Source organism: Gekko japonicus, unplaced genomic scaffold (assembly GCF_001447785.1).
Source record: "Gekko japonicus isolate JY-2015 unplaced genomic scaffold, Gekko_japonicus_V1.1 scaffold209, whole genome shotgun sequence".
NCBI classification, from domain to species: domain Eukaryota; kingdom Metazoa; phylum Chordata; class Lepidosauria; order Squamata; family Gekkonidae; genus Gekko; species Gekko japonicus.
The window spans coordinates 1,349,991-1,376,557 of NW_015172009.1; the positions used below are offsets into that span (position 1 = coordinate 1,349,991).

The following is a 26,567-nucleotide window of genomic DNA, read 5'->3' on the forward strand; positions in this document are numbered from 1 at the left end:
GTGCTTTTATATAAAAGAATAATTGTTAAAAATAGTAAATATCGCTGAATGTTTATAGCTGAGAATGAAAGCTTATGGATAAAATGTTTTTGTATGTTTAATGAAAAAGAAGAAAGCTAGTTAAAGTTTTTAATTTTCTAATAATGAAAGGTGTTTAAAGCTAACAAGATGTTGACAAGAGCAAGAGTTGGAAAATGACCAAGGGCTGACCAGGTGTGTAGGGACCCCAGTCAACATGGGAAACATAAATCATGGACAGGTCAACTAAAGAAGTTAAGTTTTAACGAATTGTGTTTGAAATTATCAAGCAGAAAGTTGGGAGATGTTCCAAAAGGTTTAAGAAAACAAAATAATCAATCATGCACACCTGTTCATTAAGACGTTCAGGTGGGTCTTAAGTCATAGACACCAGAAGTCAATTAAAAAAGAAATACAACATTTATATTATACAAAAGGAGGGCCTCTACTGGCTAAAATAAAGTGGTGTATTCTACAAATTCTACAAATTTATTTATTTATTTATTTGTTGGGATTTTTACCCCGCCCTCCCCGCAAAGTTTAATTTAGACAAAATAAGTTTTATAAAATTACCAAAAATATTCTGATGGACAAAAATAAAAACTGATAGATAGATTCAGTGCATCTTCAAGAGCTTTATGTCATAGGCTACTTTGAAACACTAAAAGAATACATGTAAATGGTTTAATTCTTTATGTTTTTATATTTTTCATATTTTATTTATTATCTAATTTTTACCCCACCCTCCTCACTTAACAGCTAGCTCAGGATGGCTTACAGTAATACGGTACAGTTAAAATCACATAAAATCATCTAAAAACAATTCGACAGTAAACAATAATAATTTATAAAGTGCTGCCTAATAGTTAGTTGTTATAAGATGGTGTTCTTAAGAGTGTACACAGATCTCACCATCATTTTGATCAAGTTCTTCCTAACAAACAGGCAGCGCAGGCTAAGTGTCGGGAATCAAGGGCCAGGGTCATAGTTAAAGCTGTTAACATGGTGGCGGCTCCTAATTAAAGGCCTGGTGGAAGAGCTCCGTCTTACAGGCCCTGCGGAACTGTAGAAGATCCCACAGGGCCCTGATCTCTTCCAGGAGCTCATTCCACCAGTATGAAGCCGCCACTGAAAAGGCCCTGGCCCTGGTAATAGCAAGCCTGGCTTCTTTGGGACCCAGTAGGGTCAGTCTGTTTTGTGATCCCTGACCGTAGTGCTCTCTGGGGTAAATATGGGGAAAGGTGGTTCCTCAGGTATGCCAGACCCTGTCCATATAGGGCTTTAAAGGTAAGAACCAGCACCTTGAAGCGAATTCGGTATGCTATTGGCAGCCAGTGCAGTGCCTTTAGCACAGGCTGGATGTGCTCCCACCTGGGGAGGCCCATCAGGAGCCTGGCCACAGTATTCTGCACTAACTGCAGCTTCCGAATTTGCAACAAGGGCAACCCCACGTAGAGAGCATTACAGTAGTCTAGTCTCGAGGTGACCATCGTGTGGATCACTGTTGCCAGGTCATTGCGGATCGTGTGGATCACTGTTGCCAGGTCATTGCGGTCGAGGAAGGGAACCAGCTGCCTAATCATACCTTTAGTGAGAGCCAGTTTGGTGTAGTGGTTAAGTGTGCGGACTCTAATCTGGGAGAACCGGGTTTGATTCCCCACTCCTCCACTTGCACCTGCTGATGTGACCTTGGGTCAGTCGCAAGCTCTGGCACAGCTGTCCTTGAAAAAGAGCAGTTTCTGTCAAGAGCTCTCTTAGCCCCACCCACCTCACAGGGTGTCTGTTGTGGGGAGGGGAAGGGAAAAGGAGTTTGTAAGCCGCTCTGAGACTCTAAGTGAAGGGCGGGGTATAAATCCAATCTCTTCTTCTTCTTCTTCTTCTTTAGTGAAAATAAGCTTATAAAATGCTTTAAAAATATTGTTATACTTTTATATGCATGTATTAAATGTAAAAGGTGAAAGGAGTCTAGATAGACAGTCAAAAGAAAGTGAACAAAAATATAAATCAACATAATGAGCAGTGCACCTGCACTGTAGGAGTTGAGATGCAGCCAAGTAACTTCCTGTTTGTCAAATATGAAATTGATGACTGACCAGACAAAGAAATCTGAACTATGTCTAAATGATGTCAATTATGATGTAAAGTGAGGGGGAGCAAGAAGAGCATATAAGCAAGCTCCCGGCTGTAACACATTGAACATCTATGAGCTGTGAGGTGTTCCTTTATTCAAATAAATTCTTTTGTTACCCTTTACTGCCTGGATAAATTGTTTTACTGTGTGGTTTATCGGCTAGCCACACAAGTCAAAGAACCTTAGTGCCCTCAGGGCATTGCTATCATTTTGATACAAACTTCTGGTAACCATTCATTGGCATGTGGAACAACTCCTGTGGATAAACGCCTGTGACATTCATGCTTTTGGTTTAGTGATGATGTCCTGAGCCAATTCCGGCAGGATCATATGTAGTTAGCTTTGAATAGTTTTTTTTAAAGGTTTTTATTTTTTTTACATTTAACATAACATAACATAATTCAACAACAATAATAACATAGTCCATTTACAACAAAACATAACTTTGATATTAGTGCTAAATACAAATTCCTAAAAATCACACAATACCCATTAAGAAATGATGATGCCTCACAACAGTATTTATATCAGATACATATTATACATTATAATAGCATTAAAGATTTTAAGTTTTTTGGAACCGCCTCAAGATGCGATAAATAATCCAGTAGGATATACCACACTTCTATAAGGTCAGTTTGAGGTGGATTTAATTCATAGTGACCAATTATATATGTAACTTGACATACCATGACAATGGGTTGTGTTCCATTATTTTCTTCTGTTAATAGCAGAGCCTTCCTTTGGCATAAAGAGTCTTCCTCTGGCAAAAGAGACATGTTCCGCTGGAGCAAGGCTCCTAGTACCGGAGGCAGGGTATGCCCAAGGGAATTCGAGAATCCAACCAAACATGTTGTCATACATTCTGCATATTTATGGGATCCACCTCCCAGACTGTCCTTCAGATGAAAATCAGCATGCTGGATCTTTCTTCTATATACTTTTCAGAGATTTTATAAATACAATTATATCTGGCAGGCTTTTTCCATCATGTGTACAAACAGCAAAATATCTTGTGTCTGACTGTAATGATTTAAAACTGCAATTGATTTGAAAGTAACTGGGTGCTTACACAGTTTAATTTTTACCAAATTGGTATTTGAGCATGTAATGATAAAGGCAGTGACCCACCCGCATGCCTACAAGAGTGCAAACAAGTGGATTTCAATGGGATTTACTTCCAAGTAAACATGCTTAGGCTTGAGCTGAGAATCTTACGGGTCTTCTTCAGCACTCAGCTGCTTAACCACAGATTGCCATCCCCTTTATTGGTAGCAAATCAGCCAAGCCAATGACTCCGAGAGTGATCACGATTTCTCTGCTTTCCGAACCCTATTGAGACACTGTAGCAGTTCAGATCTTTGTTGCTAGATCACATTCTGAATCTATAGCTCTGAATATGCTGGACTCTGATAATTCCATAGAATATGATTAAATTTCCATAGGGCTGATTCAGACATTTCATTCATTGCTTATGTGAAAACAAACAGGAGTTTTGCCATTGTCTTAAAGACTAATATGTCTTGTGGCAAACATTTTCATAGACTAGAGCCCACATTATCAGGTTTGTTAAGTGTTTTATCAGTTGGCAAACACATTGGGACAGAGAGACAAAACTGGAAATATCCCCCAATACTATGTTGTCACAATCAAAATGGCAAAAACTCCTTTTTGGTTTTTGCTGTAAAAGAGCAACAAGGAGGAAAGAAATATCCCCTCACTTCTGTCCTAGTAGGAAATGCTGATGCAGGTTCCAACAACTGGCCAGAATGCAATGTGTCCATATCTGAACTCAGATCAACATACTCTTTGTTAGGGATTTATGGCAAAATAATGGACCTTAGAATGAAAGTTTTTTCGGGGGGAGGGGGGACCTAAGATCTGGACTTACTATTCATTTGGAATACTATGTGCAATTCTGGTCACCACACCTTAAAAAGGATATTATAGCTTTGGAAAAAGTGCAGAAAAGGGCAACTTGAATGATAAAAGGGTTGGAACACTTTCCCTATGAGGAAAGGTTAAGGCGCTTAGGGCTCTTTAGCTTGGAGAAACGACGACTGAGGGGTGACACGATTGAGGTTTATAAGATTATGCATGGGAAAGAGCAGGTAGAGAAAGAGGTACTTTTCTCCCTTTCTCACAATACAGGAACTCGTGGGCACTCCATGAAATTGCTGAGTGGTCGGGTTAGAACGGATAAAAGGAAGTACTTCTTCACCCAAAGAGTGATTAACACTTGGAATTCACTGCCACAGGAAGTGGTGGCGGCTACAAGCATGGACGGCTTCAAAAGGGAATTAGATAAGCATATGGAGCAGAGGTCCATCAGTGGCTATTAGTCACAAGGTATAGATAGGGACTCTGGGGCAAGTGATGCTCTGTCATCTTGGTGCTTGGGGGGTCAACAGTGGGAGGGCTTCTAATGTCCTGGCCCCACTGGTGGACCTCCTGATGGCACTGGTATTTCTGGCCACTGTGTGATACAGAGTGTTGGACTGGATGGGCCTTTGGCCTGATCTAAAATTGGCATCTCTTGTGTTCTTGTGTTCTTGTGTACTATAAAAATGGGTAATCTGTAGATAATCCAAGTGGATTTCAGACTGGCCAAAACAGGGTGTCTTAGAATTCTAGGAATTATGTTGGGATTGGAGTAGGGATCCAAGCACAGATCCAGGTTAAGATCCATAAAAAGCACATGGAGTCTGCCATACAAGGCAGAATTGAGCAAGAAAGCCAAAACTCAGGCTACACAGCATTGTGGAATCCCTCAACATCTGACTGCTGAGTACAAACTGGGGAGCTACTGCAAGTATTGCAGGATAATAAAAAACAAAACAAAGCATTTGATTTTCCTGTACTTGACAAGGGGAGGAGAATTTTGATGAGGTCAGAGCCAAGCCTTCTGACTGGGTGTGTGGAGGGGTGTCAGAGGGAGTTTTAGGAACTCTTCCAAATAAAGAAAAGGAGGAAAGGTCAGGGTGAGAAGGAGGTATGTTAGACGTGGGTTTCACTACATCACTGGAATATGGGGTGTCATTTGAGAGGGGAAAGTGTCATTGCTTAGTAGCTGGTGTAATTGGGATCTGTTTGGTTAAGTAGGAATGTGCCAAGGACAAGAGAGGCATTGTGCCAAAGGCACAAACTTTTACACCACTCCTCAGAGTATCAGCTTTCAGTGCCTGAAAAATTCATTTCTGAGATTTGCTGGTGCAAGTGAATATTTCTCTGGGTTTGTCATTGTGCCCTTATGGCTGTAACACAATCAGGGTGGGGTGTCTCCACCCCTGCCTATTTCCCTGCTCACCTTACCTCATTTATTCTATAAAGTGGTCTGAAAATGGTGTTTTCTTGGGGGTGATATGTGCAGCAGAAATGAGCTGGCCGTGGACCTGAGATGTAGGGAGGGATTGAGAAAGCGGCTAACAAAACTGAGGCTTAATGGCCTTGCCAGCAGTTTTATAAATTTGCCCTGACTCATTGTATCCTGGAATGCTTTCTAAAATATGCCTCTAATAGTAATCTATGGCCATTAGGTGTCCGTAGCTACCAAGATTCTCAAAAGCAGATTCCAGATCTTGCCCTTCAACTGATACATTGCAATCAGATGCTTCTTACCTGGTATGTGGAACAGAATCTCCTCAGAGCAATGGCAGGACCTATCACACTTTCTTTGCTCTCTGATTTCAAGAAGAACAGCCTCATGACCTTTGAAATGTTTTTTAGGCAAATGTGTGCATTTTCCAGGCAAAACTGAGCCTGCATTTCAAATTCCAGGTTTGCCATGGAGAGTTCAAGTTTATCCTGTTTCTGTTATTGCTAATGTGCATGAACCAGAGAAATCTGTTAAAGTTCAAACCTATCCATTATGAGTACTGGTAGCTTGCTTCTCTTTTGGGTTAATGGTTATGATCTGAAGAGCATTCATGATGCTAAGTGGACAGCCCTTCCACATGTGAGGATGTCTTCTGCTTTGGGAAATACTGTTTTCCCTTAGCTGCAGAACATTTGAAAAAGCTATGCTCTGGCTTGTGCGGTCATTTGCATAACAGCTTGCATAACTTTTTGCACAAGTAAACATGTATGAATGGCTATAGATCCCTTTACTGTGTGAACATTTCTGCAGAATTTGCATAAGCATTTGTCCAGTAGCCATTTTCATTCTGTTCATGCTTCTTTGGGTCCAGTCCCTTGATGAGGACTCATGGTTTGGTGATGAAAAATTAGAAGACAAGAAGGAAGCGGTACTTGGAAAAGAGTACATTTTGTTTCATTTGTTCCTACACCAGCTTTGGAATTTCAGACACGGAAGTACAAGTACAGTAGACAGTATGAGATTAGCTAGAAGATATAAGCAGGGGAGCAAGGCATGGCAGCACCCTCAGGAGAAGATGTACTCTAAAAGTGCTATAGAAGAAAGAAATCCACTGCCCAAGAAATCCCCTTTAAACAGCTGAACTACATGGAGCAAACTGCTCAGCTGTTTAAAGGGGCTTTCTTGGGATAAGCTTCAAGCCATTTAAATTAAACAGTTGAGCGGTGGCGTGCTACTCAGCTGTTTGGTTTAAATGGCTCGGAGCTGTTTAAACCACTGCTTTCTGCTCCCCATGGAAAGCTGCAAGGAGCAGAAAACAGGGGTCATGAACCCATACAAACTGATTCAGCTTGCGAACCAACCTTCTGGTTCATATAGGTTCGTGGTTCAGCCACGAACCACAAATTGAACCACAAAAATGTGGTTCGTGCCCATCCCTATCTGCCATATCCTTTTTGAGATACAGTGACCAGAACGGTACACAGTATTCTAAATGAGGCCACACCATGGATCTATACAGGGTATTATAATATCGGCCATTTTATTTTCAGTCCCTTTCCTAATAATCCCTAACATAGAATTTGCCTATTTCACTGCTGCTACTGCTGCTGCTGCTTCTATTTCACTACTGCAGCACACTGGGTCGACACTTTCATTGTGCTATCCACTATGACCGCAAGATCTTTTCCCCTCTCAGTTTCATGTTGTGTGTCCCACAGTGTCGTTTCTTATGAAGGCGGGCAAAGGAGGCACTGGCACTTCAGCCTGTTTCAATTGCAAGCCTCCCGGACAGATTGGAGATAATATCCTTCCCCCGTGGATATGTCAAAATGCCGCTTCTCAGATGTTCTCTGAGCTAAGAAATGGAGTTCTGACTCATCCCCAGGGCATCTAAGAGATTTTCAGTTCTCTGGCAATCTGTTGTCATAGCAACTGTAGCATCTCTGAGGCTTCCAACACTGCAGCCACAAACCCACCTGCATCCTCTTCACAGTGGTGATTATCACAGAGTGGGGCCAAATGCTGTCACAGGTCAGCCCATTTCACTCCAGTTAAGATCCGCTATGCCCCAAGGAACTGTTTGAGTTGTGCATCCCTGTAATATACTGTATGGTCACAGACATGCTGTTAGTTGTGCACAGTGAAGAGATGGCTATTTCTCTAGGCTTTCGTGTAGTTTAATAGATAAAGTTGTTAACTTTTAAAGATGCTACTAGGCTCTTTGTTGTTTTAAAAGCCTTGTAGTACCTTAAAGTTAACAATTTGATTTTGGAATGATCTTTCGTGAGTCAGAATCCACTTTATTAGGAACGTTCATTAAAGAGGTGGCCAACTAGGTAAGCAGAAAAAAGTCCTGTCCTTTTCATAGAGGTTTAATGAGCAGAAATGAGCAGGCGAAGCTTATCATGAAATGAAGTTAAAGAGTATTACCCGCTAACTGTCTGCAGATCAAATTGATATTAAAACCGCTAAAGGGACCAGTTTAAAAGATGACAACCTGACTAATTGAAGCTTATGCCACAATCAATTTGTTAGTTGTTAAAGTGGTGTTTGGCTACAAGAGACTAACATAAGTACTTCTGTGGAATTAATAGCAAAAGATGCCAAAAGTGATGCCCAGCTGCTATTTCTGGAACCCAGAATGAAGGTCTTTTCTGCCATACACAGCAAGGTTGGACAAGACAGGGTCTTATTCAACCAGAGCCAGTTTGGTGTAGTGGTTAAGTGTGCGGACTCTAATCTGGGAGAACCGGGTTTGATTCCCCACTCCTCCGCTTGCACCTGCTGATGTGCCTGCTGGATGACCTTGGGCAAGCCATAGTTTTGTCAGAGCTGTTCTTGAAAAAGAGCAGTTTCTGTCAGAGCTCTCTCAGCCCCACCTACATCACAGGGTGTCTGTTGTGGGGAGGGGAAGGGGAAGGAGTTTGTAAGCTGGTCCGAGACTCCGAGTGAAGGGCGGGGTATAAATCCAATCTCCTCCTCCTCCTCTTCTTCTTATTCTTCTTCTTCTTCCTCCTCCTCCTCTTCTTATCTTAATGATGGGGGCAGGGTTCAAAGAGACAGAGACAAAGAAACACGTTCAGTTTTGGGAAGACACAGAGAAACACCCCGAATTTTACAGCTGGTTAGCAAGAGGCAGCAGCATGGAGTGAGGAGCAATGTCCCCTCTAATCCCCCCCCCACTAAGTGGAGCAGTTCACATCCTGAGAAGAATATAACTGCTGCAATCTTAAAATGGTCAATGGGCAGTGCGAGACCCTGCACAGCTCCAGATTGCTGTCGTGCAGGGCTTCCTGTGTTACTGAGCAGCCGCTCACACGCACAGTTTAGAGGGAACACTGGTGAGGAGTCTCCAAGTGTATGCTGCTGCTTTGTGGAAACTGAGGCTGGCTGAAAGACGAGCTCTACCTGCTGGGATTTGTCTGCTCCCCAACTCTTCAACTGGTATATTTGTAAATAAGCAGACATTCTAATTTATGGAGTATTTGCATTGATTTTAGATATGCTTTTCAAGATGTTTGCTAGACAAATCTCTTTGTTAATCTAATCATATGGTCTTTATTTCAGATTAAAAGGTTCCAGTATAATGAGAGGAGAGCAGTCTCTAAAATTAAGTCCCAAAGCAAAACGGGCTAAGCAAAGTTTGTTGTCTGAGGAAAAAGAAAACACAGCTGTTGATTATGTAGTACCTGTGTTCACAGGAAGGTATGTCTCTTTTCTGTTATTTTGTGGGTATTATTTATTTATTTATTTATTTCTCAAATGTATACCCCGTCCTCCCAGCCAAGTCAGCTCAGGGTGGCTTACATAAAATCAGCATATTACAATAAAAAAATTAAAACATTTAAAACAATACTAAAACCAGTTAGCAATAACACAAAAGTGCTAATATTGTTGTTGCTGAATCGACGGTGGTGACCATATTAGTTCTTTATTCTCATAACTGGTTCCTAAGTCTGCTCCAGGTGTCTTTCAGGTGGCTGGCACAGGCTGATGTTATGGGTTCCAGAGACAACAGGGCTTCCTCTCCTTCAGCAACAAGTTCAACAACAAGGGTAGGGCAGAGAAAGAAGAGATAAAGAAGAAGAGCCAGTTTGGTGTAGTGGTTAAGTGTGCAGACTCTAATCTGGGAGAACCGGGTTTGATTCCCCACTCCTCCACTTGCACCTGGCTGGATGACCTTGGGAAGCCGTAGTTCTGATAAGAGCTGTTCTTGAAAAAAGAGCAGTTTCTGTCAGAGCTCTCTCAGCTCCACCTACCTCACAGGGTGTCTGTTGTGGGGAGGGGAAGGGAAAGGAGTTTGTAAGCCGCTCTGAGACACCTTTGGGTAGTGAAGGGCGGGGTATATATCCAATCTCTTCTTCTTTATCTTTAGACTAGATTTCTTACTATAAATTAGTAACATAACTTAGTCCTCCATGTCAGCCTTTGTTTTATAGATGATAAAGACATGGAAAATAGATAATGTGATTGGTACTGTGCATTGTAATATCTTTTATGAAAAATCTTGTTTTATTTTAATGGAATCTTTGTGTTGTTCCTATGGCTTATTTGCTGATGCAATAGAAGATTGTGATGATGATAATGATGATATGATTTAATCAGTGTCATACACTGAAAACACCATTCCAGGCAGAATTATATCATTTTGTGTTTTACAAGAGTATAGCCCAAGCTTTGAAGGTCAAAGAAGACGGGGACGGCAAAGGATGAGATGGTTAGACAGTGTCATAGATGCAACAAACATGAAGTTGAGCAAACTTCAGAGGATGGCGGAAGACCGGAAGGCCTGGCGTGATCTGGTCCATGGGGTCGCGAAGAGTCGGACTCGACTATGCGACTGAACAACAAGCCCAAGCTAGCCTGATCTCATCAGATCTTGGAAGCTAAACCGTGTCAGTCCTGCTTAGTATTTGGATGGGAAACCACTGAGGAAGTCTAGGGTTGCTGAGCAGAGGCAGGCACTGACAAACCACCTCTGAACATGCCTTGTATTGTAAACTTTACGAGGCTGGCCATAAATTGGCTACAACTTAATGGCCAACAGCCCTCCAAAAGCCCTCTGCTTAGGGTGGCAGTGGTAAAAAAGCAGTAGAATTAGAATCATAGAGTTGGAAGAGACCTCCAGGGTCATCTAGTCTAGAACTGCAGGGTCATCTATATGTGACATAAAAAAGACATTCTGCTTTCGAGCAATCTGGGCATAAATTTATGCATATGTTGATTTTCTTGATGGTCATCTTAGATATATTCTGTATTAACAGGTAATTAAGACCTCTGGTCATATGCATATGTTATATGGTAGATGTATGCTATGGAGCAAAGGACCTGAGCATTTCAGTGCAGAAGCCAAGGCAAAAGACAGATGAATTTTCTTTTCTTTTCTTTCCCTTGGGACATGGTGTCTTATGACATTTTTGCCATCAAACACTAAATGTTCCGATAAAGGGGACATTGTGGAACAAGAGTTCTTCTAACTGAAGGTCAGGAGAACAGTCTCTTGTGCCTGTTTGCAGCCACACAAATGTCCTCCTTCATCCTTGACCCTGATGAGTCTTTTCAGATGTCATTGCCAAACAGAAGTTTGTACATGATTAGATACCTGATTTGTCACGCTTGCGTGCTTCTTTCCTCCAGGGTGAACTGGGCAGAAAAAATGGCCCAGGAAAAGAGCCATGCCTGCCACCTAAGGAGGCAGCAAGGGAGAAAGAGTCTGCCCTATTCAGCCATGCACCTCCCCCCCCAGCATGCATCTCAGCTGCGCTGTGCATCTGCTTCCCTACCTGACAGCCAGCTTGCAATGGTGACTGCTGCCACCTACCCTGTAATGGGCAAGGGCTGCCCCACACTTCTGCGCACTCCTTTCGCCTCCTAACTTGCTTCTTCTCTAGTCCTCAAAAGCTTGACTGAACATTCCTGGTTTGATCAAACTGCACATTAGAGGACCAGCTAGACAGGTGCGAAATGCAGGTGCCTCAGTAAACAGGACTTTATTTATTCTGCAACATCCAGACTTCATATTAATCCTAGTTTAAAATCTTGGTTTCTAGGAAGTTGCACTTCACCAAGGTGCCTGTATTTGGGCGTCTTGATCAAGCTGGGGAGCATTTAACTAATCTCTGCATGCTGGAGAAGGAAGGATATGGGGGGAATGATGGCTGTGTATGAGCACTGAAACAAACTGTTTTTGTGCCCAATTGAAGTTTAATTGCAGTTTGTCATGACTAGGGATGGGCATGAACTGGCTCATGAACTAAAGTATCTGATGAACTTTGGCCAGTTGGGGGTTCATGAGCCCATGTTCATGGATGCTGGAAACGCCACAGACTTTGATGCAGTTTGTGGCAGTTTGTGAAAAGCAAAAAACAGGGGGTTAAATGGATCCAAGCAGACAGGAGGTGGTGAAATGCCCCCTGGAGTTTTCACAGCCAGCAGACAGGAGGGAGTGACTTGCCCTCGGGGCTTCTGCTGCTAGCGGACAGGAGGGGGGAAGTGCCCCCTGGGGTTTCCGCAGCCAGCAGACAGGAGGTGGTGAAGTGAAAAGCCAGTCTGGTGTAGTAGTTAAGAGCACGGACTCTAATCTGGGAGAACCGGGTTTGATTCCACACTCCTTCACATGCAGCTGCTGGAGTAATCTTGAGTCAGTCAGATTCTCTCAGAGCTGTTCTCTCAAGAGCTTGAAGAACTCTCTCAGTCCCACCTACCTCACAGGGTGTCTGTTGTGGGGAGGAGAAGGGAAAGGAGATTGTAATCTGCTCTGAGACTCCAAGTGAAGGGTGGGGTATAAATCCAATCTCCTCCTCTTCTTCTTTCTGCTGGCCAGGAAAAGCTGCAGCCAGCAGATAGGAGGGGTGAAATGCCCCCTGGGGTTTCTGCAGCCAGCATAATGGGGGGAAGTGCCCCCTGGGAGGCGCTTCACGCCCTCCTGTCTGCTGGCCTTGGCCTTCCCCGGACAGCAGAAAGAAAGGGGTGAAGTTCCCCCTGGGAGGCACTTCACACCCATATTTAACCTTCTGGCTTTGCTTCCTACTGCTTCGAAGCAGCTTAGAATCCTGTGAAGATACATGTGCAATTCCCAACTGGCTAGATCTCAAATTGCAGAGTAGCATCTACCAGTCAAATATTTGACTATGACATGATAATGATGATGATGATGATGATGATGCACCATAATACAAAAACTAAAAGATTCAAACCAGCAGTACAATAATTTAAACATAGAGAACTAGACAACTAAAACAATCCGAGAAAAGCTACCTTAAGATACACAAATCAAGGAAAAGGACCGGGTTCAGAGCCTCACTTGTCATGAAGGCTATGGGGGTATCTATGGGCCATTTTCACTCAGCCTGCCTCTCAGTGTCCTTGTGAAGATACAATGGAGGAGGGGGAAGATTCATGTTCACTGCTCTGAACTCCATGTGGAGAAAGGGTGGAATAAGATAAAGGCACTTGATTGAAGTCCTCATTTGTCAACAAGTGGCGCTCCCTCCTCAGATAGTTTTGTTGCTGTTGTTAAATATCTGCATTAAATGCTGTATTGAGCAGCTTTGTGACTGCCAACAGCCACTGTCGCTACTGGGTCATGGATGGATTGTGCCTTGCTAATGAACTACGCTTGTGATTTATAGGATGCCGCTTGCAGCTACTTTTGTTCCTGTCCAGTTGGTAAGCAAGACCTTCTTGATCACTGGAGAAGTGGGGTCATGGTTGGGTCATTAACATGACCTGCTTGTCAAGCCCACAGTCACTCCCTGTTTGCCACCACTTTGCACCTGCTGAGTCAGATGCATACTTTAAATGGCCAACATTACATACATGCTGAACCTTATCCCTGATTGGGGCAGATTGGCTGCCTCTCCTTTCAGTTGTTAATGCAGGAGTGATATGCTTTCCCCAGAGCTGTAGCCCTGTTCCATATTGGGCTGTTTTAAAGGATGAATTACATCCTTGGGGATCCAGTCACAGATCATGGATGTCACACACATTTTGGCTATTTCCCTTGTTCCCCTCCAACCATTTTCATCTCACATTTTTTAATACTGTGTCTTTAGGCAGGGCGGGAACCTTTTAATAAATATCAGGTGATGATACAAGTGAGCTGAGCAACCGTCTTTGAATTGTAAAAATAACCTAGTAATGGAGTTTGAAGGATGGATCTCTTCATACATTATAGAAAAGGTGTTTAATATTTAATTTTTTTAAATTTAATGAGTTGAATGTACCCTCTCCTCTTACCTCTCCCTTTATATATCCATTGGACTGTTCCTCATTTTCTGTCGTGTCAAGGGTTTCCCCTTTGATTTGTTTTCACATAGAAAAGAAGTATGAGGTCAGAATTACTATGTAAACTGTGATTAGGATTGCCAGGTCCCCTCGCCGCACCGGCGGGGGGATTTGGGGGGCATTCCAAGATGTCACTAATGCAGTGATGTCACCCAGAAGTGATGTCATCGCATTGGCGATGTTGCATGCCGATGCTCTGGTTTAAGGGCAAAACTCTATGGTTTTAGGCCAAACTCACCATAGAATTTGCCATAAAACCAGAGCATTGCATGTGACATCCCAGACGTGGGTGACATCATCGCATTGTTCCAGGTCCATTGAAGTCAACGAGTGGTATCCTGCCAGGGTTAGAGGATGTTACTTCAGCCTAGTCTGCTTTTCTCCTGCCTAAGGAGACTTGTGTCAGTTTAAGTAGCTCTTCCTCCAGTGGAAGGCAAATTAGGCTACAGGAAAGCTTCATATTTTGCTTAGAGCTGTAGTAGGATAGAGATCACTATATGTTGGTATGCCCCATTTTTTTTATTTTTCCTGTAAATGCTTTTGTACCAGGCTTGACACAAAAGGCTAGTGACCTTCTTCAGAAGGAACTGTTGCTGCCATTAAGTGTCAGGTAGAACACCTGATTGGGAAATTGACTGACAAGCAAATTTAAGTGTGAAGGATAAAGTTTTCCTTGCAGAGAGATGGATCCAGTGAGGTGTAGATGGAAAAAAGAAATCTACTTAACAGAGATCCACTTGTGCAAGAGGCTGGACAAGATTTGTGCAACTCCTTGCATGAGTGGAACTATGCTACGTATAGAACGGTGCTAGGATTTTATGCAATAGCTCCCACTCTCATCCTAGTTAGTTCATATGTGGAATGACTGTACACACAAGATCCTGTGCACCAATCGGCTCCCTCTCTCATACTGTACCTCAGGGAGCTATTTTGAGAACAAAGAAGCTGCTAAATTCACTTCCTAACACTTCAGGATTGGTTGTACAAGACTTTTACAAGCAGAACTGTAGTTGGAGATACAATAAGTTTGACTTAGAGCAAACAGCTACTTTTCTCTTTTTCTTGTATTTCTTCTTGTGCTAAGAGTAGAAGAGGAAATTTTGTGCTGGATCCAACTCAGTGTCTTCCCAGAAAAGTGCAATAATTGTAAGAAAAAGTCGTATTTCTTCAGTACAAATGTGTTGTGACAAACAAGTGGTACAGACTTACATTCAGATTAGAAATAATCTACTGGCTTTAGACTCAGTTATCTGTTTAAGTATTATTAACGGGAGGGAGCATTATTAGGGGAAAATAGGTTGGAGAGGAGGAGTGCCGTCACTTCTGCATTTTTAGATCCCTTTTCTGTAAACAATAGCTTGTTTCAGTATTTCTTAAGGTGCTGAAAAACTCATTTGATCCATTGTCATACGTCTGTTGGCATAAAGATTGTGCTTTTGTGCCAGAATGGGATGTACTATATAACACCCGTGCCAACTATTTATTCTCTGAAAGATAATAGTCCAGACTCACTCAGCCATGTGCAAATTGTAAATCATATCTAAATTCTGTTGCTGGATTAGATTGCAGCTTTCCATCAGCAGTTTATGTGTTGAGGAGAGGCAGTATATTTTTAAAAATAAATCACAAATCTCCTTGGAGCTGACACATTTGCTGCTATTCTGGTTGAGAGCCAGCATACCAAGTTGGGTCTGGATCTGTGACATGGCAAACAATAACTTCAGAATGGTCTGAGGTTTATCATCTTTTCATCCTTCGTTTCCCACAGTAAAAATGGGAACATAAGTAAAGTATTGGGTTGTGAAGTGCACTATTAAGTGAAGTTAAGCAGTTTTACCTATACAATGCTTTTCTTCCCAATTGGGACCCAAAGCAGCTTACATTATTTTTCTCTCCTCGTCCCTTTTATCTTTACAACCACCACCATGTAAGGTAAGTAAGGCAAAGAGAGTGACTGGCCCAAGGACACTCAGTGAGCTTCCATGGCAGAGTGGGAATTGTATCCTGGATCTCTCTAATCCAACACTCTAACTATTACACCATGCTTGTTTTATGAAACCAACAGGAGTTTAAAATGTTCAGCTATAATTAAATTGTGGCTATTTGTTATTATTATTGTTATTATTATTATTGAGTTTAACTATTAATATTAAGTTTCAATATTGTTAGATTAGATTAAGTTTAATTTTGATTTTATTCCTCTGGAGAAGTGTTTATTATTAATTTTATAAGAATACAAGTGGTGGTATTCAATTGTTTGTCTAGGACAACCTAGATAAGACTTCAGAAATCTGTTGTCAGGCATTCTTTCTCTTTTAACTTCTCTAAATAGCTGGCACGGGGTGGAAATAGGGTTGCCAGCTCTGGTTTGGAAAATACCTGGAGACTTTGGGGGTGGATCTGGGCAAGTGCAGGGTTTGGGGAGGGGAAGGACCTCAGCACGGCACAGGAGTCCACCCTTCAAAGCAGTACTTGCTCCTGGATCATGTCTTCAGAAAGCTGACTGATATCAGGAAAAGGTTTTAGGGAAAACACACAGTGTCTCCGTTCTGATCTTCATTCGCAGAAATTTAAAGAAACCTGATCTCAGATTTCCAATATCTTTTGTAATTCAGCCCTTTCTATCCTGCTTTTCATCACATTGGCCACTAGAAAAAGTTAGTAGGCCACAATTGCTGAAGATATATTTTTTAAAGAGCTATCCTTTTAAATTATTCTGATGCCAACTTTTGCTGGCATTAGATACCGTGATGCTGCTAACTTTAAGCATGAACTTCTTGAAGTGTTTGATTTTGTGTGTTTTTCCTGATTAAAAAAGAATCGAGCAAGAGGAATGTTATGGCTAGTTGACATTTTTACTTACTGATCATCACGACAAGATTAGCTTACAGCAAATGTAGCTTTGTTTGGGCAAAGGGTCACCCCAACTCTATTGTTTCCAGTGATAGGGCTCACCTCCAGAGCATGTGCTATAAGATTAAATTCCCTTGAACATGCTGAGAATGTATTTCTCTCTCATCACTGAGTAAGTAGAATGAGGCCCATAGAATGAGACCCAATAAATTAGAGTTGAGGGAAAGGACTTCCCGATGTTAAAACTCAGCTTCCCCTTTCTTAGAAGGTGAGTACTGGTAATAAACAAGCTATAACAGAATCGAGTGTGGTTTTTTAATTGTTATAATCTCTTCCTGTATGGAGCTGTTCTGCCAGGCCTTTGGTTGAGGCGGAGGGTGTTCAGTCCACCTCAGTCTCCCCTGCCCATAGAACTGCTAGTCTAATCATCCCGCAGGAGGCTTTGAGGTCTGCCCTGGAAACTTTTATCTGGTTTTGCCATCTTGCTCTACTGTTCATTGTATGTTTGCCTGAATGTTTTTAACTTGTTTTAATCTGCTTATTATGTTTATTTATATTTAATTCTGTTGTGAGCTGCCCTGAGCCCATTTTGGGATAGGGTGGGATATAAACCAAATTAAATAAATCTGTGAAATTCTATGGCTGAAACAAAGCTTACTCTGACAATTTCTCATGTGAACTCTTCAGAGATACAATAAAGGGACCATAGAGGGTGGTTTATTAGTCATAAAACCTATATGACATCAAAACAGTGAAAATATTGATAAAGTTGACATATTCTGGTGTCTTTTCTACCTCTGATTAACAGGAGATGAAGTGGTCTCCTCCTAACTGGTGATTTTACAGAAGATTGTGTAGAAGGGCCATTACATTTAGAAACGGAGAGACCAAGCTGTCAACAGTTATCAATATAAAATCTTTTGTCTTCTCTCTAATATGTGATGGAACGTATTCTTAATCCTTCTAGACAAACCTACGTCAGTGGAATTACAGACACAGAAGAAGAAAGAATTAAGGAAAGTGCTGCATATATTGCTAGAAGGAACCTTTTTGCAACTGGTGAAGGGATTAGTGCAACCAAAAAGATAACTTCATCTTCTGTGGAAGAAGAAAAAAATATATCAAGAAAAGTGGCGATACGAGAGTCAGCTGAAAGGACAGTCCTAAAGAAAACGGTACTAAATCAATTATTCATCCATGTGTGTTTTTAAAAATAAAAGTACTTAAAACATGTGCATGCCTTGCTTAAATAAATGGATCATAAAGATGCTTAAATATCACTGGATTGTGGCCATACAGTCTCCCTGTTTGTATAATTTACTGTATTTACCTGACTAGCAGCTTTTATTAGCTGATGCCAAGTAACTCACCAGTGTTTTTGAGTTTTTTGCCATCATTTCCTTTCACTTGGAGCAAATAATTAGTATATCTCGTTCCAATTTTCCATAGGTTATTCTCATTGGCACATTTTAAAGCATTCTCTTTGGCAGATCTTTATGGAAGATTTGTGGGGATCCCTTGGGAGCAGAGACAGTGCTTATGTTGAGCCCACATACTAGAATCTATCACCCTTTTTTCTTTTTTCCCAATCTTTACACCTAGCCCCTGTCTTGGCTGTCTTCCTTATTTATTGTGCAGATTATCACCTTTTAAATAGCCTTGTGGATAACTCCAAAGGGTCACAGAAGCTGCTGCTATGTATATTTTAGTACCTTTGAAAATTCATGCTAAAATTCTGATGCCACTTGGTTAGTTTTTATTATAAAAATTGTAAAGTAGTTGGATCAAAAGTTTTTCTGTAATACTTGTTTGCTTTGTATCTTCTATTTCCACTAATGTTATTTATATGAGAAAAACTTAATATGTCTTAGTTTATTTGCTAAACCTTTCCTGCTTTAGTGTTACTGAGGGATATGACATCATTTTAAAGTCCTACACACTTTTTGCACAGGTCCTGAATAAAGTATCTGTTCTATGCATACTTTCCTGAAAGAAAGAAACCATATGGATTGTCAGGTGCAAAACTGCATCTGTGGCTCCTTGTCCTCATACCTCAGGGCTGATCAGACCCCAGGGCAGGACTCTGAATCCGCTGGGTTTGTATCGTCCGTGGTCTTCAGACTTTTGGGGAATTCAAACCTGGGCTTCAGAGATCCTAGTTCAACATTGTAACCACTGTGCCTCATTTATTAATACTGAATAGTGCTTGTGCATTTTTTAAGGACAAAATGCAGCACAGCAATTCAAAAAGCTGTCAAAGAAATTAGCAATTTATGACTCATAGCTGAAAAACAGAATATGAAAAAGAGTGATTTTAAATATATTTTCTATAATCTCCTCGATATTTCCCCCCCCCCCTCTTAGGAAACTTGGTAAGTCTAAATAATACATTCTAAAATGAAACCTTTCTCTTGCAGTTAAGAGAGACAGACGAATTTCGCAGGAAACTGAATGAGGATAGTCTGTTACATGCTCCTGAATTTGTTATCAAGCCTCGCTCCCACACTGTCTGGGAAAAACAGAAGATTATGCATGGGAAAGAGCAGGTAGAGAAAGAGGTACTTTTCTCCCTTTCTCACAATACAAGAACTCGTGGGCACTCCATGAAATTGCTGAGTGGTCGGGTTAGAATGGATAAAAGGAAGTACTTCTTCACCCAAAGAGTGATTAACACTTGGAATTCACTGCCACAGGAAGTGGTGGCGGCTACAAGCATGGACGGCTTCAAAAGGGAATTAGATAAGCATATGGAGCAGAGGTCCATCAGTGGCTATTAGCCACAAGGTATAGATAGGGGCTCTGGGGCAAGTGATGCTCTGTCTTCTTGGTGCTTGGGGGGGTCAACAGTGGGAGGACTTCTAATGTCCTGGCCTCACTGGTGGACCTCCTGATGGCACTGGTATTTCTGGCCACTGTGTGATACAGAGTGTTGGACTGGATGGGGCTTTGGCCTGACCCAACATTGGCATCTCTTATGTTCTTACGTTCTTATAATATGTGATGGAACATATTCTTAATCCTTCTAGACAAACCTACGTCAGTGGAATTACAGACACAGAAGAAGAAAGAATTAAGGAAAGTGCTGCATATATTGCTAGAAGGAACCTTTTTGCAACTGGTGAAGGGATTAGTGCAACCAAAAAGATAACTTCATCTTCTGTGGAAGAAGAAAAAAATATATCAAGAAAAGTGGCGATACGAGAGTCAGCTGAAAGGACAGCCCTAAAGAAAACGGTACTAAATCAATGATTCATCCATGTGTATTTTTTAAAATAAAAGTACTTAAAACGTGTGCATGCCTTGCTTAAATAAATGGAACATAAAGATGCTTAAATATTACTGGATTGTGGTCATAGAGTCTCCCTGTTTGTATAATTTACTGTATTTACCTGACTAGCAGCTTTTATTAGCTGATGCCAAGTAAGTCAACTCACCAATGTTTTTGAGTTTTTTGCCATCATTTCCTTTCACTTGGAGCAAATAATTAGTATATCTTGTGATTCCAATTTTCCATAGGTTATTCTCATTGGAACATTTTAAAGCATTCTCTTTGGCAGATCTTTATGGAAGATTTGTGGGAATCCCTTGGGAACAGAGACAGTGCTTATGTTGAGCCCAAATACTAGAATCTATCACCCTTTTTTCTTTTTTTCCAATCTTTACACCAAGCCAAAAGCCTCTATCCTAGCCCCTGTCTTGGCTGTCTTCCTTATTTATTGTGCAGATTATCACCTTTTAAATAGCCTTGTGGATAACTCCAAAGGGTCACAGAAGCTGCTGTTATGTATATTTCAGTACCTTTGAAAATTCATGCTAAAATTCTGATGCCACTTGGTTAGTTTTTATTATAAAAATTGTAAAGTAGTTGGATCAAAAGTTTTTCTGTAATACTTGTTTGCTTTGTATCTTCTATTTCCACTAATTTTATTTATATGAGAAAAACTTAATATGTCTTAGTTTATTTGCTAAACCTTTCCTGCTTTAGTGTTACTGAGGGATATGACATCATTTTAAAGTCCTACACACTTTTTGCACAGGTCCTGAATAAAGTATCTGTTCTATGCATACTTTCCTGAAAGAAAGAAACCATATGGATTGTCAGGTGCAAAACTGCATCTGTGGCTCCTTGTCCTCATACCTCAGGGCTGATCAGACCCCAGGGCAGGACTCTGAATCCACTGGGTTTGTATCGTCCGTAGTCTTCAGACTTTTTGGGAATTCAAACCTGGGCTTCAGAGATCCTAGTTCACCATTGTAACCACTGTGCCTCATTTAGTAATACTGAATAGTGCTTGTGCATTTTTTAAAGACAAAATGCAGCACAGCAATTTAAAAAGCTGTCAAAGAAGTTAGCAATTTATGACTCATCTCTGAAAAACAGAATGTGAAAAGGAGTGATTTTAAATATATTTTCTATAATCTCCTCGATATTTCCCCCCCCCCCTCTTAGGAAACTTGGTAAGTCTAAATAATACATTCTAAAATGAAACCTTTCTCTTGCAGTTAAGAGAGACAGACGAATTTCGCAGGAAACTGAATGAGGATAGTCTGTTACATGCTCCTGAATTTGTTATCAAGCCTCGCTCCCACACTGTCTGGGAAAAACAGAATGTCAAACTACATTGCAGTGTTACTGGCTGGCCAGAGCCTCGTCTTACATGGTAGGTTTAATTTCTTTATGTTAATATTACACATTGGTTTAATTATTTGCTTTTCATAAAAAGTCAAAGGGGCATACAAATGTCATAGAATCATATAAAAACTAGAGTATTCAACAACAAAAAATAAACCATGGAGAAATAAGATAAGTAAAAATGGGACAAGGGAAGAATTAGGGATGTTTTCCACATGGGATATCTGCCCTGAGTTCAATGCATTGGGAAAGCATTTTTTCTGCTTCCCCACAGCATTGTGGTCCATTAGTACACCTCTGAGGGTTTCCCTGGCTTTTCTCCAATCATTCACAAACTTGCTTTGCTCCAAAATTTTGGGAAAAATTGTAGTAAAGTCTGGATGACTGCTGTGTGCGTGGGAAAATCTGGATTTTCTGGTCCACATGGCAGCCGTTTTTCCTGACCTTGTCCCCACAGCAGCCATTTCCTGGCCCCACTACTGGGGGCCATATTTTAAAAATCAGCACTAGGACATTGTTATTTTGATATACCATTGTAACAATAGGTGTAGCAGTTCTCTGAATTCCCAACTTTCATTTTCTTTTTAAAAAGTAAATCTCTATCACCTTCTCTTGTAGAGATATAAGGAAAAAGGCATATTTTCACAAAGGACTAGAGATGTACTTTTTTAGAAAAGGAAAAGAAATCTAAAAGTTCAGAGAACCTGCTACACCTGTTCTTACAATGATATACCGATATAATGATATTCTACTGCTGATTTTTTTTTAAAAAAAATTGCAAATCCCCTGGTGGCCTGGGGGAGTGGCCACTTCCAAGAGGACTGGGGCAGAGACACTGTGGAGAAACCCACACTGTGGAAGCCTCATTGCTGCTGTGCTTTATTTGCAGTCACACCAGCAATGGGGAAACCACAAAATCACATCCTGTGTGGAAGACACCAATTTATCTTATTTATACAAAACCAACTGGAACAAAAAGGTGCTAGAATTTAGTAGAGAAGCAAGTCTTCAGGTATGCTGGTCCCAAACCATGTAGGGCTTTAAAGTTCAGTTCTAGTACCTTGATTTGGGCCTGGAAGCAGGGCTATTTTTGGGCAGGAACGCACAGGAACGGAGTTCCGGCTGGCTCCAGAGTTGGCCACGCCCAGCAGGATCTCATTAGCATAATAGGCCACACCCAACAGCAGAAACTCATTAGGATTGGCTACATTAGGGGTGTGTGGCCTAACATGCAAAGATGTTCCTGCTACAAAAAAGGCCTGGGTTTTGACAACAAACAAGGTAAACAGAATAAGAAGCAAATGATGGGTGTGGCTGGATGACCACACTTCTGGTAACGAGGGGTGTGTGGCCTAATATGCTAATTGGGTTTGCTGTTGGGTGTGGCCTAATATGCTAATTGGGTTTGCTGTTGGGTGTGGCCTATTATGCTAATGAGTTCCTGCTGGGCTTTTTCTACAAAAAAAGCCCTGCCTGGAAGCAAACTATGAGCCAGTGTAGATGGAACAAGACTGGAGTGTTATGGTCCCTACAAGCACTCCAGTCAGCATTCCCACAGCATTCTGTACCAACTCTAGCTTCTAGATAGTCTTCAAGGGCAGCCCCATGTAGAACACATTGCAGTAATCTAATTTAGATGTTACCACAGCATGTACCAAGGTGGCAATATCTTCTGCCCAGGAATGGCTGAAGCTGATGAAAGTAGCCTCTGGTCTCCACTGCCACTGCCAGCAGCACCCACAAACTACAAACCTGCTCCTTTATGGAGAGTGCAACCCCATCCAGATCAGGAGATGTCCACATTCCCAGGTCAACCCCCCACACTCCATAGTACCTCCATTTTGTTGATATTAAATTTCAGCTTGTTACTCCATCCTATAACTACCTCTACAGTTCAACATGTATGTATTTATTAATTTATTCTGTACATCTTTGCTTCATTGTATTACAGCTACAGTTTTGTTGTTGCTTTATAGGTACAAAAACAATGTGCCCATCGATGTCCATACCCATCCTGGCAAATATGCAATTGAAAGTCGATATGGAATGCATTCTCTGGAAATTAACAAGTAAGCCAATAGGTCACAGTTTAGCAAACCTATTCCCATTGGTTTGGAATTGTATCCTAATTTTTAGAATTTATATAATTGTGTCTGTATCTTTTGAAGATAACTCTATAAAGTTAGCAATGTAATGTCAAAAAGCCTATCTGTTGAGCAGAAATTATTTTAATTGTCCACTTGCACATGTGACTGAATCATTCTAGTGTGAGTTACTGTCGGACTGTGGCTCTCATGAATGGTTGTCTTACAAATATTGATGCTAGATTTGATGCTACCTCCTCCTCAAGCCATTTCTGCTATAATTACAATGAATGATTTTATTCGGGCCTACAGTTTTCACCTATACTGTATCTAAGCATGTGGGGATTTTTTGTATTTCAAACATATTGAAACCAATTAACATTAAGGTTACAGAAAATACTAGACAATGATAGCTAAAAGGAAAAAAGGTCCCAGTCTTAATCTATGACTTTAGATTTAAACAGCTTCACAGAAGTCATGACTGTGACTTTTTTCCAGAAATCTCGTAAACTTTGTATGAAAACTTATAATTCTGATTTTTTTTAAAAACCACAAGTCTACCAAACTTTTGACCCCTCTGTAGTTAATCCATTAGGAATTCTTGTTTCTCCCTTCAAAATCAGGAGCTCTTTCTTTTTTTCACACTAAGGCTAACTGTTCTTTATGACTCAGAGTACAGTCCTAAGCAGTGTTATCCTCTTCTAAACTCATTGACATATCCATACAAAGTACAAAATTTATAAAAACCACAAGAATCCTTGAAGTTGCCATAATGCAAGTTATATTTAAAGATAAAATCATACTACACTTACTAATTGAAACAAATAAACATTCTATCTTTTATGATAATATCTCTGATCTAACATAACCTAATTAGTCTTCTTCCAGGCTATATAATAATACTGAATTCATATCTCTGCTGTATCTGACTGAATTTGGTTAATAACCAAACACCATAGTCTCTCCAATCTTTTTGTGTAATTACTTTTTTGTAACATTGTTATTACAACTTTAACTTTAGTAAGCCAATCTGACTACCTTTGGAGAAGTTGCTTGCTTACCGAATCCAGAAAATAGCAATCTTGTTGCTGTTAACAAATTTAGAATGGTACTCTGAAATCTTTTAGGAATCATCAGGACATAATTTAAAAGCATGGTCTCTGGTGGAAATAGTATTTCCAAACCTGTTCTATGAAGGCAGCCACAGTTTTCCAAAATCTGCTAGCTCTCTCACATCCACTGCATATGGAAAATGTTTGACTTGGGGGCTTTGCAAAACCATCATTGGTGTTACATATTCTGACTAACCTTCAAGGGGATAAATGTCATTGATTCAGCATTTTCATTATGCCCTCTTTAAATAAGAAACAAATGGGAGGGGGACCTATGGTTTTAGAAGGGAGTATCTCTGCTTAGGATTACACTGTGTATTGATTTCAGGCGGGGCCCTGTAACTCTTGAGCTTTTATAAATGCAGATACAAGAAAAAAAGATGTCTTAATATGGTTATAAACAAACAATGGACTCTGTTGGTGTTGGGGTCTTTACAAATTCTGATTTCCCATGGCTGCAGGGACCAGAAGGAAACCAACCACTATTGTTCAAGATACATATTCTGGGATAATGTTGCTAGAAGAACAAAAGTTGTACATGTTTATGGAATGTAGCCCTGGAAAACATCTGGATTAAATGATCACTGGGACAATAAAAACAACATGTTTGTGTACAGCTACCAAATCTCCTTGATCTGCGTCCATTAAAGGACAGAGTATGATTTACATATGGTGTGGCATAAAATTGATAAGACATTTAGTTCACATGGTGTGCTGGAGAATTAGTGGTCTAATAGAAAACCTTCTTATGAGTTGGCAGCTGAAACTATTAATGATATATGAGTACCTGAAACTAAAACATCTACACTCTTAGAGCCTATTTTCGTGTATGTTCACTCATAAGTAAGTCTTGCTGAATTTAATTACTCCAAAGGAACTATGCATAGGATTGCAGTTTTAGTTTGTGAAATCTGATCATAGGCTGGGCAAATGGAATGTTAGATTCTGCCAGTTTGGTGTAGTGGTTAAGTGTGCAGACTCTAATCTGGGAGAACTGGGTTTGATTCCCCACTCCTCCACTTGCAGCTCCTGGATGACCTTGGGCAAGCCATAGTTCTGACAAGAGCGGTCCTTGAAAGGGCAGTTCTTGAAAGAGCTCTCTCAGCCCCACCTACCTCACAGGGTGTCTATTGTGGAGAGGGGAAAGGAAAGGAGTTTGTAAGCCGTTCTGAGTGAAGGGCGGAGTATAAATCCAATTTCTTCTTCTTCTTCTACTTGGTTATATCACCTTTTCCATTAAACTTGGTATGAAACTTGATGTACCAACAAAGATAGAAATTTCAGATGTAAGAACAGGTTGTACCTACATCATGGGGGGTATATAAAGCAACCCTTAATAGTGGTTTTCTTCTATAGGTTGCACAGGAGTGCTTTTCTTTAGCATATAAACTAGTCTGTGTGGAGGGCAAAAAGCTTTATGTCTGATACTTTAGAGCAGCTTTTAATATTTGAAGTAAGTATTGAAGTCACATTTTTGAAAACTGGAATTTCCCATTTCTACATACATCAAAATCTAAATGCTGGTGTACAGCCTTCTATTAGTGTTAAATAGTGCTAAACATACATTGTCCAAACATCTGTTTTGTTTATTATTGTGTGAAATATTTTTTCCTGCAGTTTCTGAGATCTTGTTTTCTCCTTCCTTTTCTCTCTTCCTCCTCCTCCCAAATAACGCTATCTTGAAAAGAGGTTTCATTTACACAGAAATCAAGGTTAAGCCAATCCAGTAATCTTACTTGGATAATGATACAATTCATAATATTTTAATTAGTGATGGGCAACAAGAAGTAAAAGGACATCTTATGTAGTTCTTGAGCATCTTTGAGATCATAGTACATCTGGACAAAGTCATCTTAATTTAAAGAACGCCCCTCCCCCACTACACAAACAGTTTGTATAAGTGGGGTACATTCAACAGTGAAGCTGGAAAATGCCAAATAAGCTATCAAGAACAGTTAGCTTTCTGCAATGTGGTGCACTGTCTGCCAGGGTCTTTTCGGTGAAGAATATTTTTGTTCCCAGGTGCATCATTTTCCTGCCATGTCCACTTGGCAGATTAAAAAAAAAAAAGTTGTGATGATATGCACTCTATACAGGAGAAGCCATGTTATGGGCACTTAAAATTATCCGTTTT

General features: G+C 40.7%; 1 protein-coding gene across 1 annotated transcript in view; it reads left to right on the forward strand.

Moving 5' to 3' along the window:
* Nucleotides 1–26,567, forward strand: part of MYOM1 (myomesin 1) — a 111,892-nt gene that overhangs the window by 12,270 nt on the left and 73,055 nt on the right. Inside the window, exons 3-6 of the mRNA XM_015420224.1 lie at nucleotides 9,033–9,170; nucleotides 19,631–19,838; nucleotides 21,108–21,265; nucleotides 23,214–23,306. Of these exons, the coding sequence (XP_015275710.1) occupies nucleotides 9,033–9,170; nucleotides 19,631–19,838; nucleotides 21,108–21,265; nucleotides 23,214–23,306 (597 nt within the window). The remainder of the gene's footprint in view (nucleotides 1–9,032; nucleotides 9,171–19,630; nucleotides 19,839–21,107; nucleotides 21,266–23,213; nucleotides 23,307–26,567) is intronic.